General features: G+C 41.9%; 1 protein-coding gene across 2 annotated transcripts; it reads left to right on the top strand.

The window, feature by feature from the left end:
* Window positions 1-11,401: 11,401 nt before the first annotated feature.
* On the top strand, window positions 11,402-16,303 carry LOC309507097 (prolactin-releasing peptide receptor). 2 transcript variants are annotated; one of them, XM_082181226.1, is made up of 2 exons: window positions 11,402-11,755; window positions 12,827-16,303. In XM_082181226.1, exons 1-2 carry the CDS (start codon window positions 11,659-11,661, stop codon window positions 13,960-13,962), a joined length of 1,233 nt encoding a protein of 410 aa, XP_082037352.1. In that variant the 5' UTR covers window positions 11,402-11,658; the 3' UTR covers window positions 13,963-16,303. The 2 variants fall into 2 exon arrangements, with proteins under 2 accessions (XP_082037352.1, XP_082037353.1); XM_082181227.1 differs by having other exon boundaries at window positions 12,823-16,303.
* Window positions 16,304-17,341: the final 1,038 nt, after the last annotated feature.

Genomic DNA, 17,341 nt, shown 5'->3' with positions numbered 1-17,341 from the left:
TACTGGAACTGAGCGAGCGAAAATTTTCGGTGGAAGTTCGGCCGCAGCGGGACTTGAACACCGTCGCTTCCGTAGGCTGGCTAGGAAGACTTAGAGGCCTCGGGCTTTACCTCAATCCTCGGCCGTGGCCCGCGTGGCGGGGGGCGGCGGCCGGCGGAGCGAGAGCGCGGTCTCTGATCCTTGGGCTGACGGCGCTGTGGGGCGGCGGCAGCTGGGGGTTGCGGCTGAGAGCTGCGAGCAGACGGCTGTTTTGAGCGACCTGCTGCGGAGCTCGAGCGCTTGGGCAGGAAATGTTTCATGGCCTGCGATGTCTTTTGAACCTCGGCGAATCTGTCTGCGAAATCCTTGACAGAAGATCCGAAGAGGCCAGCGGGGGAGACGGGGGCGTCGAGAAAAGCAGAGCGCTCCGAATCCGACATCTCCGAGAGCGTTAGCCAGAGGTGTCTCTCAGCAACGGTGAGAGACGCCATGTTCCGCCCCATGGCCTGTGCGGCGGATTTAGTGGCGCGAAGGGCGAGATCCGTCGCGCTCCTCAGATCCGTGAGATTCACGGCTTCCGGTCCTTCCTCGTCCAATTTGCGGAGAAGGTTGGCTTGGAAGATCTGGAGCACGGCCATTGAATGAAGCGCCGAGACAGCCTGTCCGGCGGCGGTGTAAGCGCGACCGTGCAGGGCTGAGGTAGTACGGCAGGCTTTAGATGGCAGCGCCGTCTTAGCGCGCCGTCCAGCAGAGGGCGGGCAAAGATGGGCGGCTACCGCTTCCTCGACGGGAGGAAGAGAGTGGTACCCTTTGTCCTTAGCACCGTCGACTACGGAGAATGCTGCGGACACGGGAGCACGCACTCTGGCTGAAAAGGGGGCGCTCCAAGACTTAGCTACCTCTTCGTGAAGCTCAGGAAGGAAGGGAGCTGGTCTTGAAGGATTTGAAGCACGATCCCTTTGTAGAAAACAGCCGTCCAGGCGGTTGAGTGCAGGCTGTTGGGGCGTCGACCACTCAAGGCCGAGGCTCTCGACGGCCTGCTCGAGCAGACGCATCAGCTCCGCCTCGATGCTAGCTCTTTTCCCAGGGGGCCGGTGAGAGGGTGGTGCGAGGTCCGCGGAGCTCGACCAGTCCTCACTGCCCGACTCCAGGATAGAGCAACTGTCGTCCTCCACTCGTAAAACTTCCTCATAGTTCTCAATGGCGGACGCGGCGGCAGACGGCGGCCGCTGACCGGCGGTGAGAGACTCGGGTGAAGCAGGCGGCGAAGCTGGCGGGCGCACCGGCGAGCTTTCGCGGGATGGAGGAGGTTCAGGGACCCGCTGAGCGCGGCGCTTTTTACGGCGCGGCAGCTCGGCGGGCGAAGGCGCGGGCGCAGCTTTGCGGAAGAATGCTCGGCGAGTCCGCAGAGTCACCAAAGGCATTAAATCGCAGTGAGGGCAGCCGCCCTCGTCGAGCGCGATAGCTGCGTGATCCTCACCCAGGCAGGAAACACAGATGACGTGGTGGTCCCCGTCGCTGAGTGGAGCTCGGCAAGAGCCGCAGGAAGAACGAGGCATCTTGAAAAAGACGCTCGTGCTCTTTTAGAAGGAGAGTGTGCGTGTCGCAGCGGCGAACACACACACACAGCAATGAAAGGATATAGTACGCCGGAAAGCGTCAGCAGAAACGGCGGCTGAAGGCGGCGAGATGTCGACCAGCTGCTTCAGATGCACTAATCCCGCTGGGTGCTTGGCTCAGACGGCGTGGCTTCCTCTCGAGATCCAGCGATGCGAAGTCCGCTGAAGAGATGAAAAAACTGACCAAACCAGCCTCTCTGGGCCGTATTTATAGCCCTGGCCCCACCCGACTTCGGCGGGACATGACGTAATGGGCGCGAAGCGCCCTCATTGGTTCTGACGTCATGAGGAGCCTCTATCGATAGGCTGGTGCAGTTGCCGCAGAGCAGCCAATGGGCGCGCGAGCTGTCTCGCCCATGTCTGCATGCTGCTGCAATGCGTTTTACATTATTGCAAAATTAAGGATAATTTTTTGGCTTCAATATCTCGAGGAAAAGAGGTTTTCCCCTAGCGTAAGATTTTCTTACGCAAGTACGAGAGACCTCTCGTAAGAGAACAACGTATTCATCTTTCTCAGCCATTGAGTAAAGTTACCACAAGAGGTCAGAATAATCATGTATTAATCATAGCGCGTTCACACACACACACACACACACAAACGAAGTTAGACCTACATGATATTACACATAGGCCAAGGCTATACAGTCATCCACTAAGGGTAATTATATGCATAATAGCGGATATTATTTGCATGCATGTGGCAAAATAATGCAAAATAAGGCATATATGCTAAATCTTTTTCTTTTTTTTTAAGATGTAGCCTACACTAGGAAGAGTGTTTGTTGTCTTAATGTTGTGTTGCTTGAATTCATGGAGCGCCTGCAGTAACATCAGCTCCAGTAACAACGCCCGTTTCACACATACTCCGTGTGCGCAGTGCGTATGCGGTGCAGGAGCAGCACGCGCTATAGTGCTTTCACATATGCTGCGTTTGCAGTGCGTAACTGATCCGCGGCTGTACCACAAACACATTTACTCACTATTTGTATTTCAAATCCAGAAGTTATCAGCAACTTTTATTTAAAAAAAGTTGTGTCAGCATTGCAATTCTCTTTGTACACATACACTCTTTAATAGACGTTTAAACACAATTTAAACAACGTATTATTCAATGCTACTTCTATATATATATTAAGTTGCTCAAGCAGTGGTAAAATATGAACCATGTAGCCTACTTATATTAAAATCGCAAACATTTAAATTAAAACTTAAAATTGACAAAAACAGCCGACTCTCATGCCTTTTCTTTTGCATTTAAATTTGAATACAATAAATCTTGCATGTCACAAAGAAATTAAAGCTTTAGCATAAGTTCTGCTGGGAAGACTCAATTATTACGTCACTTATTGCTTCACTTCTATCCAATCATATTATGCTTATTGTATAAAAGCACGGTACTTACACATGTTTGAGTTCGCAGATACTGAAGCGACGATTACCCCCATCCTCCCCACCACCACCAGGATGGTCCCGTCCATACCTCCCAGGAGGGGGGTCGGCTGCGCCCCTGCCTTCATCTTTAGGCAGGAATTGCAGATCCGATACTCTCGGACTATGCACTACGGACGGGGCCTACGCCAAATGACTTTGTAGATTATCAGCTTGCTGAGCTGTCAATAAATGTATGGTTTATTGAAATAACTCTCCCGAGTCTTTCTGGTAGAACTTGTTTTTCCACCTCCATGAATGAGACAAGTGTTGTTCATTATGTCGCCTTGTTGAGGTAAATTGTAGTTTTCTGGTAACACAAAGGTACATATTTAATTTTCATTTCAATAAAATTTTAAAATTCAAATGACTAAATACATTTTATCAAATTGTGTTCCAAAGCCGAAAAAGCAAGATGCTGACAATCCCTTCTCAGTTACCTCCATTCATCTCTGCCATACCCTCTAACATGAGGCCTCCATCCAGATGCATGAAGAGGAGAAGATGTGTTTTATTTCCCAACATCGGAAACTCAGGGAATTCTGTAACCAGAGGAAATGTCACTGCATGGAGACCCTTTACCATCCGTCCCCGACATTCCAGCAGCGCTCAAGCAACATGGGAAGACCAGAGATGATGCTACAGTATCTTTCTTTCTGCCACTGACAGAGCAAGGCTTTTTGGCATCAACAAGTGGTATTAGAGTCCAGGTTAGTCAGCTCTCACATCTTCTCTCCCTCTAACTGAAGTTATGATATATGATATTATCCACTTCTGTTCTATTTTATTGATAGGGGAAATGAAATCCTGCATTAAAAAAATATTGCATCAAAAATAAGAAATTTGTGCAACAAAGGTCTGTGCAAAAGACAAATGCATAAATCTGTGCATTAAAAAAAATTAAATGGTGTATGAAAAACTGTTTCCGATTTGGTTCATTATCATTTTGTGTTGGGGGGACTCGCTGTGTGTGTGGGAAGGAGACCCACTGTGTGTTTGGGAGGAGACCCCATAATAGAACTGAATTTCCAGCATGTAATTAAAATAAATACGTAATAGATGACTTGATCTGATCATTTTATGTCATTTTAAAGTGCCATTAATTTCATGTTCGAGTCCTGTACTGCACTGGAATAGCATTGCACAAGAATACACCATTCCCTCTTAGGGTTATTGTAATTAACGTTCTTGTACGTCTCAGTTCTGTGTGTTTTTCATCTGGAAGTGGAGCTTCTAGCTGAGCAGCACCTTCAAAGTTCTCGCCATGTTTTTTATCTCCTGTGTGAGCGGGAATGAATAAACTGAGACATGTTGAACACTAAAAGCATGAGGGGTCAAAGGACGCTTCATGTGAGAGTGGGAAAAGAAGCATGTTCTCTTCACTAGCACGGAGGGGATGGTTGAACAGAGAAAGACCCAATCTTATGCAGCTGACACTGGCAGAACTGCATGATAAAACCTCAAAAGGACTGAATGTGTAATCTGAAATGCCTCTGAATATACAAAACAACTTTTTGGTATTTGTGTGAAGGTGACATTTTTGCCCAGCTCCATGTTTCTTTGTTTGTTTCATGGATCTATTTATCTGTTAAGTATTATATAATGTATGTGTATTAGAAACCCCATAATCTAAACACCCCCCTCCCCTCCTTTTTTATTTATTATTTTTTAAATTATGGTCCTTGGTTGAAGAGAGCTAATTCACATGGTTCTCCATCTGGATCTAGATTCTATTTAATTGGGTGTTCAGTAAAAATCAGTAATGGCGCTAAATTAGAGGGTCTTCATGGCATACTAATACTTTCCAAACTTTGGTTAAGATTCTAGGAAAAAAAATCTTTTAAAAATGCTTTCTGTTTGGTTTTGCTAGTGGTGCATAAATGACACACTTCACCTTTAACTACTCGTCTTAACGCATTATAGTCCTTCGCGTCTATTGCGATCTCAAAATTCCGGCCAGTTGACAATACCTAGAATATCAAAATCGACTGCTGGCGGTAGATCCTTTTCCTATTTAGCACCAAAACTTTGGAACAGTCTTCCTACCATTGTCCGGGAAGCAGACACACTCTGTCCGTTCAAAGCTAGACTAAAAACACATCTCTTTGACCTAGCATACACATAACACATTATAGACTTCTAAAATTCAATGTTAGGCTGCATAGATTAGGTCAGCCGGAACCGGGAACACTTCCCATAAATCCTGATGTACTCGTTACATCATAAGAAGAATGGCATCTACGCTAATGTTAGTGTTTTTGTTTATTCCTAGGTTTTCCCTTAGCCTGCCGGATCCAGGCTGTATCCAGATCTGATGAAGGACCTGCGCCTGGACCCGATGTCATAGCGCGATTCTAGGGGGTGGCCTGGGGTGGCCGGGGCCACCCCTGAAAGCTCATTGGCCACCCCTGTGGCCACCCCAGATCTGATAGGTAGGTCAAGTTCGTCAACACAAGAAACGAGAAATGTTGTCAATCAGTGATGACAGCTGATCAACTGATTTAGGGCCAGTTTCACATTTTTAACTAACACAGTATCGGTCGTACTGAGACTGTGAGAGCTGATTTCTGCTCAGCGGACGTTTGGCCATGCAGGTCAGATGACCCATGAGATAAGAGCACGCGCGTCGCGCGCTGCACGGTGCACCTGCTGCTGCTGGTCCGTGAAACAAGAGGACGGTCACACAGTTGCAACAATACAACAACGATAAAAACGCTGGAATCAGTCGATTGAGAGGTATGGTCGGGACCCAACGCAACAGAGTGCGGCACGGGAATATAGATCTGATGGCCGAGTGCGGGCGCGGGCGGTAATGCACTCGTGTGTCGATTCGCGGGAGTCGGGACTCCCGCAAAATAGAATTATCTATAAATTGAACAAATAAAAACGAATAAATTGTCATTCATCTGTTGCACAAAAGCAACAAGAACAACTAAAACAAAATAGAAACGATTTACAGGCCAGAGTCTCTATTTATAACATGTTTGCAGCGTTGAACAATGTAACCAATCACAGACATATGTGTTGATTTCTTGAACGCAATGGCCAATCAGATGCAATTAAGATAGAATTCCCTCACCACTCAAAATTGACTTTTTGTTCAGTGCTGAATTCTGCATACTGGCAAATCATCTATTATATCAAACAAAGTGTAGATAATATGAAAGATTAATTATGCAGCCAGTTTCATTGATAATAACAGAGATTTGTGAGACGGCTATGAACTGAGATGTCAGCTTTTTAGGAATTATTAAGTGAGAAATCCGTCCCGCGCAGGTCTCTAATGTAGACTTTAAAAACAAACCACTAACATTATATTTACATTAACAGTAGCCTAGGCTGCAATCTAGTGTATGTAAACCTTTTTGCAGATAAACACAAATGCATTTTCGGACAAGTTAATGGCCAATGAGTCATATCCCCCACTATGGCAATTAATAACAGACTATAGTAAACACATTTCCTAAATAGGCCTGTGACTGTATCTTACATTTTATGAAATAGTACCATTATTTAAAAATAAAGTTTGCACTTTGTTACTATTATTAAAATCCTCTATTGTTCATAAGAGTTTAAAGGTTTACATAACATTACTTTATAGTATATATGGCCACCCCACTCTAGTTTTGTGTCCCATCTTGGCCACCCCAGTAAAAATGTCCTGGATACGCCACTGAGCGGGGTGCTAAAGTGCCAACTAGTTTCTCCTTATGGAGGATCCCTTTACCACTCTACAGATAAAGCGTTGTCGGGAAAATTCGGTTCGTGTATCTACCCCGAAATAATAAAATTCTGTATCAAAAATGTAGGTAAGGCTTGGTTTGTAGGGAATTACAAACCTGCGCACATATATTCAAACGCGCATACCAATAGACTGAACTGGTAATACGCATGTGCACGCCATCAGCGTTCTCACAGGTTTCGCGTTCAAAGTCTGTGTAGAGTTTCCTGTTAAAACGGTGTCGTGTTAGCGGCCCCTAAGTTAATAACTAATGATCGTTGCGACGGAAGTGAATCAATCAAATTAACTTTAGCTGGAAAATAACTTTATTCAAGAACAATCTCTGTTACTTTAAACTATCCGTGTGTCTCTGTAAAGATACAAGTGGCAAAACAGATACAAAGTTTGGAACAATCTACATTGTTAAAAGCGCTATATAAATGAAGATTTTGTTAGATGTATTCAAACCAGTAACTTGTGAGTTTCTGAATCTTTTTGACATTTATATTCTGTTTGAGACGTTAAGCCCCATCGTTTACCCTTAGTACTCTTATTGTATGCATACAGCCGAACGCATAGCCTTTCAAAGCAGGATATACTCAATTTAAAGGAACACTCCACCGTTTTTTGAAATAGGGCTTATTCACCTTCTTTCCTACATTTAGATAGGTGGGCAAATGCATTTTTTTCTCAGTGCATGCATTGTTTTAGTTTGACAGGGTCGGCGCTAGCTTAGCTTAGCATAATGAATGGAATCCTTTGTTGCCAGCTAGCATGTCCTGAGTAAAAGTGATAAAAAACAAACCACCTAATTACTTCTTGTGGCCTGCGTATTCACAACGAGTACAAATAGCGATGCAGATTAACATTAGGCAATTTCCTAGGCAGATATTGACTTGGGACTATATTAGGGGGAAGCACAGGCGAAGCACTGCTGCATAGGCGAAGCACTGCTACCTGGGCGCAGAGAAATCCACAGACTTCCGTCAACATACCGGCGTGAATAGTAGCTGGCTATTTTTATACGCAGGCAACAAGAATTAATTAGGTGGGTTTTAAAAAAAACATTTTTATCACTTTTACTCAGGACATGCTAGCTGGCAACAAAGGATTCCATTCATTAAGCTAAGCTAAGCTAGCGTCGACCCTTGTACAATGCATGCACTGAGACAAAAATGCATTTGCCCACCTATCTAAATGTAGGAAAGAAGGTGAATAAGCCCTATTTCAAAAAAAACGGTGGAGTGTTCCTTTAAATAGCGTGTGAGAACACAGATGTTCAACACATGCTCACTATAAAGTTTCATGCTTGTCCAGTGTCTGCACTATTTCTATACAAAGGTTAAAATGTATTTGTTTAAAATGAGTTGCCTGTATCTATTATAGGCTACCACTCACACAAGCACTCGTCAATGTTGGCTTCTGTTGTTAAAAAACCAACCAAAAAAAAACAGTTGTAGTTTGTTCTTGGGGCCTTTCCAAATACACACTTTGCACTTGACCACTTGTCTACTTGCGTAACGCATTTCCTGTATTTGGCCCAAGTGTTCAAGCACTGTAGATGTGAAGACTGCAAGTGTGTGTATTACAACTTTTGATTACCTGATAGGACACACTTATAGTGTTGCAAAAATGCAAGTGTTTACAGAGACAATACGCACGTACTTTGTTGATGATTAGAATTGGCCATCCACACACACACAAATACACATTGGATCTGGCACAGGTTTTACGCTGGATGCCCTTCCTGGCGCAACCTGGGACACACTCACACACACTACAGCCAAATTGGCATATCCAAGCCACCTATCCGGAATGGAAACCAGGGCACCCGGAGGAAACCCACGCTGACACAGGGAGAACATGCAAACTCTACACAGAAAGGACTCGAACCGTGGACCTTTTGTTTGTGCGGGAAAAACAACAACAAAAAAACATATATACTTTGGGCATTTGAGACCCCAAGGCCATTGCAGTAACTGGACAAATATACTTGCCATAGAAGTATCAGAAAGATACATTATTACTTTTCGTAACCCAATCAATTCACAATAGGTAAAAGTTTAATATCCTGTTTCATTCAAAAATATGTCACAAAGCCCTTTGTGACTGACTAGATAAGGGCTTTGCACTTTTCAAAAAGGTCACCATCTCAGTCTGGCATTCTGACTCTAAATCAGTGTTTTAACCAGAGCCAGTACTATGTCCAGTGAATCTATTACTTTTCCCTTTTCTCTCTTTCATCCCTTTATTCGTCCCCTCATCAAGCAAAAGCAACAGCTCGCATATGACACCACCGTTCACAGTGTGAGAGCGGTCGCTGGGGTCGAACAAAGGTCGGATGACTGCAGAGGTCAAAATCCTCATGACACGAGGGATAAAATTATTAGTGTTGATTGTCTTACACTAAAGGCTTTGCCTGCAGCCAAATTCAGAAAACTAGCAATGCCAAGACATTAACTTAGACAGGCACAACTGCAATTAACCTTTCAAATTCACTTTATTCACCCTCTTTTTTGGCCATTTTTAGTTCACCCTTCTCAGGGCATCAACAAGACGGTAATTGATTGTGTTTAGCCTCATGCCAACCCCCATACACATCCACCCTATGCCAGTTTGACTGTCCAAATTGAAAACACACCCACGTCTTCAGCTGTCCTTAAGGGAGATAAAACGTTTACCTTGAATTCATGAGGATTAAATGTGTAAATGTCATGAAACAATGATTCGTGATTATGGAAACTTAACTTCGCATGAATGAATTGAAACATCAATTCTCTTAGTGAAATTCAGAGTACATAATCAGTACATTTGTTTCATGCTCAGATTGCATTTGCACATTGTGCACATAAATCTACCCTGAATCCCACCTCCTTCTAGAGACTTTTATTTTTAGTCTCACTAAATTGAAAACTCTTGATTCTCCTGATTCTTCCTGACCATTTCCTGCATTCCAATCACTATAAACTATTCAAAACTGAATGACTGAATGATTCTAAATTATTGCCTGCTCATTGTGGTGCAAATAGCAAGGCTAATGATGATTAACTGTTAGGAATTATGTGTCTGACATTTAGCTTTTCTCTTTGATCTTTTCTCTGAGGAACTTTCCTCAGCTAGGAAAACCAAGGAGGGTTGTTTTCAAGCACTGAGATTCGCAATAGAGTAAAAAAAACAAAAAAACATCTACAATAGTGAATAAAAAGTTGATCAGAAGGGGTTGGGAGCGAGAAAAATTAATGTAGTGATCTTTCTCAAACTGATGACAGTAGCAGTACATTCAATGACAGATACATTTACATTTAGCAGACGCTTTTATCCAAAGCGACTTACATTGCATTTCAAGGTACACTTTTTTGCATTCTTATCCATTCTTTCTTTCCCTTAGAAATGAAACCATGACCTTGGAGTTAAAAGCACCAACGCTCTACTGTTTGAGCTACAGGAAAGCTTATGAGATATGAGATATAGTCTATAACTTTAACTTTATTGCTACATGTCAACATCAAAGTGGAGAAATATTACAGTGGGTGACATTGACAAATTTTTTTTTTTTACTTCAGTACCTTCATTCCTCAAGGGTTGATTTTTTATTAAAACTACATAACAGTGCCTTTTATATAGGTATTATATTATTGACCAAGACCCAACTTAGCATTTTAAACTATGAAAATGTATAATAAAAAGTAAAAATAAAAGAAATTAAATATTAAGTTTACTATTTTGATCATCTAAACAAAAAATTATATTTCTGTAATGTGTAATATAGTATCTAAAATCTGTTTAAAAAAAAGATAAAAATATTTTATATAAAAAATATAAAAATAAATGTAAAAAATGTTCACAAATAAATCTGAAAATAAACAAACTTAAACAAAAAACTTAATTAAAAATATAAATAAATGTTATAATTGTATTTAGTAGAGACAAACAAAACAAAAAAACACTGGTCTCAAGAATCTATTTTCATATCAAATAAAAATAACTACAACCAACAATTTTACTCCAAATAATTTTTTTTTCTTATTTTTTTTCTTTTATATATATATATATATATATATATATATATATATATATATATATATATATTTACTTGTGCATTTAGAATGTAGCCTATACAATGCTGGCTGTGAGGCCACTCCCAAAAATTTCCAAATGAGTGGAAATCATCTCATTAACGCACAGTAGGCTACTTTTATCAGGTGGAACATATTAATGACATTTCATAATGACAAAAATAAATTATGGTCCCCATATAAGCTACTGTTGGACACTGTTAAAGACAAATTAAACTACTTTGAGTGTGAAAAGTATTTTAAGAGTGTTATATTTACTTTCTAAAAGTCTACAAAGCTGAAGATCCCATAGAACTTGAAGAAACGACCAACTGCTCTAGAGAATTCAGCAACCACCTGTTTTGTTTTGTTTTTTTATTCATATCTATATGTGATTCTGTGTGGTGCGCATTCGAGTTCCAACCACGCACATTGCCACACTGATATTTCCAGAATTATCTCCGCTCACAGATAGCAAGCTGGGAAAGTGAAAAACGATCTCAAAAAGAGATTAAAGACTGAGTTGCGCCTCTGTGTGCATTCACATTTAGAGAGAGAGAGAGAGGGGATGAAAGATTGGTCTCAGAAGGAGAACCGTGTCTCTTTTCAGTCTTGGTATTACTGCAGTTGTGACAGAAGACGGAGTCACTCCCCCTTCTCTCTCTCTCTCTCTCTCTCTCTCTCTCTCTCTCTCTCTCTCTCTCATTCCCTCTCAGCCCCCAGCACCCCCCTCCACCACAGACCATTGGGTTGGTGGTCTGCACCTCACTACCCACTCTCCTCCTGTGAGACAGTGGTAAATGACATCAGATACTCACCACTGCATGGAAAACTGGGCACAGAGGATCATTTATGGATGTGGAAATGTGGAGATGAACAATATCTTAACTCTGAAACAACACTGAGGGACATCAAAACCGCACCTTGCTATTCATCAAGATTTTATGCAGCAGGTACTCTTCCTTTCTGTGTCTTTTTCATTTTCTCTCACAAACACACACTTGCTTTTCATTCACATTGCATGTGTCTTTTTAAAACTGTGCTGTAAATGGCATAGCTTTTTATTAAAACACTTTTTATTCATTTGTTTTCCACACATACAGTAGTAGATCAGTGTTGCATTGTTTATTAAAAAAAGAGTGGATTTAATGAAATGTGATTGAATAAACAAGTTCATGTTCAATATCTTTAGTCCTGAATAATGATTAAAAACTGATTCAATTTTTTATCAGTCTGCAACAATTCACTGCATCTGTTTTGTCTCATTCTGACCACCAGCTGCCTGACAGTTTTACTGGCGGCTGTTGCCACCATCAGAAATCATTTCTCATTTGACACACTAATATCAGTGTTTTTATTTGTAATTAATTTCTATCACTGTTTAAAATGTTGGCATATTTGGAACACATTTTATCCTATAGTGCAAATCATAAATATGCAAAATTAGAAAATTAATTGATTAGTTATTAATTGATTAACATGTTTATTATCATCATTATTATTTTATAGCCTTTTCCACTTATATCTGCTGTGGTATGATTGCTACTGTAATCATGCATTCATGTAATCACACATTGTGAAATTCTGTGTAATGGAGTTCGATATATACTCAGGAAGTAATTATAGTCATCAAATGCTCATTTTTCTCCATTCATAAGGCCTGATTATAACCAGTAGATTCTCTGCCAGACAATGTGGCTTTAAATAAAGGTAAATACCTTCGGAGTTTCTTCTAGATAATACTAAATAATAACTCTGCAATTAGACTTTATGACTCCCCTTGAGAGAAAAAACAGCTTTGACAATTAATTGGATCTGTGAAACGCAGCCATTCTGCTTTGCGCTTAGAGAGTGCTCGAGTCTCATCAAGGCAGAAGGAGAAAGACTCTTTAAAAGGGTTCCATCAAGAGCATGGCAACAGCGTTTCCATGTGCCAATCTCATACTGAGTTTATCTAGCGAGTGTGTACCAGTGTGTGCGTGATGAGCAACTTTTTTGTTCATGAATGTTTTTGTCACAGGTAGAAATGGATCCTCTTCTGGAACAAGTTCTGGCTGGCTTTAACGCAACCCTCGGAGCTTTGAATCGGACAGACCCCCTGGATAAGTTCTCAGGAACACAGCTGCTGTGGCGCTTCAAACCTCTGTTTATTCCGCTCTACGCCTTAGTTGTTGTTGTAGCTGGTGTTGGGAATACTTTCCTTCTTGCCTGCATTCTGTCAGACAAGAAGCTCCACAATGCCACCAATTTCTTCATTGGCAACCTGGCAGCTGGGGATTTGCTGATGTGCCTGAGCTGTGTACCGTTGACGGCGTCGTACGCTTTTGATGCACGTGGTTGGGCATTCGGACGCCCGATGTGCCACCTTATTCCTCTGCTGCAAGGCGCAACGGTCTTCGCCTCTGTTTTATCCCTCACTGCCATCGCCATGGACCGCTACGTGGTGGTGGCGTACCCGGTACGGAGGCGTATCTCCGTGTGGGGATGTGGCACAGTGGCTTTGGTCGTCTGGGCAGTTTCGTTGGCCCTTGCTGCTCCGCCTTCCCTCCACACACGCTACGTGGACCTGCGACCAAGTGGCATGGAGTTGGTAGTATGCGAAGAGTTCTGGCTGGGTACCGAACGACAGCGCCTACTCTACTCCTGCTTCTTCTTGTTGGCGTCCTACATGATCCCCCTGCTGTCTGTAAGCATCTCTTACTGTGCCATCAGTGTGCACCTCCGCAAACACACATTGCCTGGAGAGCCCTCCCAAAACCAGCAGCGATGGAGCAAGCAGCGGCGCAAGACTTTCTCCCTTCTGGTGGCCTCTGTGCTTGCCTTTGCCCTCTGTTGGCTCCCACTGCAAGTCCTCAATCTCCTTCTGGATCTAGACTCAGACTTCCAGATTTTGGACAAACGCTACGTCAATGTGCTGCAGGTCAGTTGCCACCTGATAGCCATGAGCTCAGCCTGCTACAACCCCTTCATCTATGCCTCGTTGCACAGCAAGGTCCGCATGCACCTGCGGGGTTACCTGTGCCCCTGCCGACGTAGTGGGCAGGGGCTACTCTCTCGCTGTTCGTCCCGCAACCCTGCCACCTGCCTGACGCTCATCTCCGAGGTAGCGGTGAAGGAGAACCAATCACCTGAGAGCCCTTTCCCCGACAGCTGCCTCTGAAGATGCGCGGCACATCAGCACAGACTAATCAGAAGGAGCACTCAGACATTAAGGAGGTTTCGCAGCACTGGAGAGGTATTCCAGCCAATATTCAATGTTCTTTTTTAAAAACAAAGGCTTTGCTGATGGTGGGCTTTTCTTTTATGAGGACTAAAAAGAATACTCAGGCTTTCAGCTTTGTTTTGATGTTGCTGTGGACATTAGTGATACAGGCTCAAGATTCCCTCACAGAGTACATCTCTTTGACCTTGAATGAAAACTCCTGATATTAAACAAAGGTTTATAGTGGCTTTTACTGGAGGTGTAAATCCGTTTGAGAATACCCTGTCTTTGAACCCACCACAGCCAAGGGGAATATCAGCAAACCACAACTAGATGTTGACTGCTCTTTTTCACATCCCGTTCTTTCCTTAATTGTCTCTTCTAATAGCAAGTAGCCAGGAAAATATCAGGTGTTTTGGCTGAGGTCACTCTTTCCCATCCCCTCTGACCCTAGTTATATCTGCATTTATACCATTAGCAGTTAATTCTGTTCCCGTTCCTGTTAGCTCAGACCCATGTCAGAAAACAAGTCATGCAGAACATCTTATAAATCCTCTTAGCCTCACAAGTCTCTGAGGGAAATTTGCCCTCAGAGCCTTGCACTCTCAAGTCCAGACACTCTCAAGAGGGCTCTAGCAGTCGGAGTTCAATCAAATGACAGTCTTTCGCATCTGGTAATGGACTGCACACTCTACTTTAACCTTAAAACACATATGAGGCACATAGCTCGCACTGGAACACGTCTACATTTCTCAAGATAGGCTTACTTCTATGAAATGTTCAACAGAGTGAGCCTGACCTTTTGAAAGTGGAAGGAGCTAAAGTGACGATAATTTCACAGGAGCAAGTGCACGTTGTTTTGTCATTATATGGTTTTGTCATTTCCCTTAGAGAGCTGTGAGAATTGATATCTCATTTTGACAGTTATCTGGAGGTGTGAGATAGACTTAATTAGATGATCTACAATGCGTTCACACTACACTACATTACTCATCAAGTCAACCATTTCTCAGATGAATAAACAAGAGTATTTGACCCAAAAGATTTATGGAAATGAATGGTAGAATGTCACTCTGTGTGTGTGTGTGTGTGTGTGTGTGTGTGTGTGTGTGTGTGTGTGTGTGTGTGTGTGTGTGTGTGTGTGTTTGTGTGACAGAAACAAAGCCATTCAATTCATGTTTTTCTTTTTTTTTAAAGCTAAGAACACTGTGCAGGTTCTTCATGTGCATCTGGATAGTTGCATGTCAGATTTTATGATGTGACCCCAGTGAGATCTTGGGTAAAATCCAAAGAACGCTATGCAACATCAAATATTTTCAGTCCTTCACAGTTCTTACATCTGAATTTGTGTGTGAAATTGAAATTAATCTTCTTGAGCTACTGTAAAAAATATTTTGCCTAAAAAAAAAAAAAAAAAAAAAAGCAGTGTCTGGAGTCAGTTGTGGCTGGACTGCTCATTCTTTAGAGTGAACTAGACGTACTGTAGTATATGATAAAAAATAAAAATAAAAAGTTTTAACTGACAGATTTTTTATCTCACTCCATACCTGTCATCGATTTCTGTACTCCAATTGGTTCTTCATTGGACTTCCATTGTAACAGCAATCACTTTATAGAATGCAAAATTTGAAACATTATCAGAACTTCACTGGAAGTTAAGTGACTTAGCCACCTGTGAAAAACAATAAAAATGTATCTTTTAAGTCCCCGAAATGTCTACAAATCATGGACAAATCAAACAGTGTGCACTCAGCTTTAGACATTAATTACAACAGCCACACACACACACACAACATGCATACAGTCTCATAGTTCTGGTTGACTAGCTGATTCTATGCTATGACATTACGACCTGTGTGAATGTAATCACATATAATAGACAACATCTCCTGTCATGAGCGACCTTTTGCAATTGTGTTAACTTGTAAATATGTGAGTAAAATGCAAAACTTCCAGCAGTGGTTGAAAGAGTCTTGTCGTTTATTAGAAAGGTTATATTACATGATTAGATATTTCACAACACAATATTTGCACAGGTTCGCACACAAGTAACATTGGTAACATGAATCAACAAACAATCTGTTGCTCTGCATGAACGTAGGCAACATACAATTGTGTGATTACATACAAAGGCACAGTGGGTAGAGGATGAAGCAAAAGTTGGTACAATTATGTCAGGCGAGATATGCCTGCGAATGGATCTGCATGCTAATTATCACATCTAGCCACCAACGCTGATTGCTAGCCTAGCACAGGGACACCAGGGGTAAGATTCCCAGTGCGCACAGGAAAAACTTCACCAAGCCAATGAAACAAAGGTTCCCTAATAAGAACTGTATTCCCTGCAGTCAAAATATCCGGACCACCTAATTTAATACAGTAGGTCCCTTTGCATAGGGAGCGCAGTAGCAACAATGCTAATAGGCATGATTCATAATAGATGACAAACAGACCCCAGGACCCATGTTGAGCATCATGAGTAATAGTCACAGCTAATATTTCACACTTAGGTATCTTTGGAAAGTCTGAGTCTGAGTTTGTGACGTTGAGATTTCTTCTGAAACTGTAGAGGAGAGCAAATTTCCATTTAATCTCATTATTGACTCATTGTCTCAAATAAGATATTAAAGGAAATTAAATCTCCTTTGTGATTTTTCTTTTCCAAGACAGTGCCCAGACATGACATCTCAATATCTGCTAAATATAGCACGAGGTATATCAACATCATTGACCAACCTTTGTATCCAAAATTGACTATTTTACATTCCCGCCGAACATATTAGGAACATCAGTGAAGCGAGAGTGTGGGTCTAATGATGTCATTAAGCCTAGAGCAGCTTTGCAGAGGGGATTAGGTAAAAGAAAACAGCAGACTTGAAGATGCAGGTATTATGATGCAGTAAAAAACAAACACACTCTGCAAAAGAGCAGCTGTTGTTATTGCTTCCAATGCCAAACACATCTGTCTGATTAAGATTAAACTGGAAAGAAATCAGCTACACAAGGGGTGCGATAAAAGGATTATCGGAGCGAAATTTCGTGTCACTGTTTAAAAAATATATAAATATATTTTGAAAACGAAGAAAAAACAGGCTCAGAGATCTACAGAGATCAGCCCTTTGTGTGCAGGTAAGAAATTATGTCTTCTTCTTTTAATATATATATATTTTTTTTTTTTTACCTCAATTTGTACTGTAGGCTAAAGCCAAGTCAGTGTTAATCAACCCTTTTTCTGAAGGCTTTTTCATAACAACTGTTAGGCTACTCTGTGCTAGCTACTTTATGTTAAATCATGTCTATATTTTATATTCATGAACAAAATCAATTAATTAACAAT

Source organism: Leuciscus leuciscus, assembly GCF_965113295.1.
Source record: "Leuciscus leuciscus genome assembly, chromosome: 9".
In the NCBI taxonomy this organism is placed as follows: domain Eukaryota; kingdom Metazoa; phylum Chordata; class Actinopteri; order Cypriniformes; family Leuciscidae; genus Leuciscus; species Leuciscus leuciscus.
The sequence above is the reverse complement of the archived record's forward strand: the minus strand, read 5'-3'. Positions and strand labels throughout refer to the sequence as shown.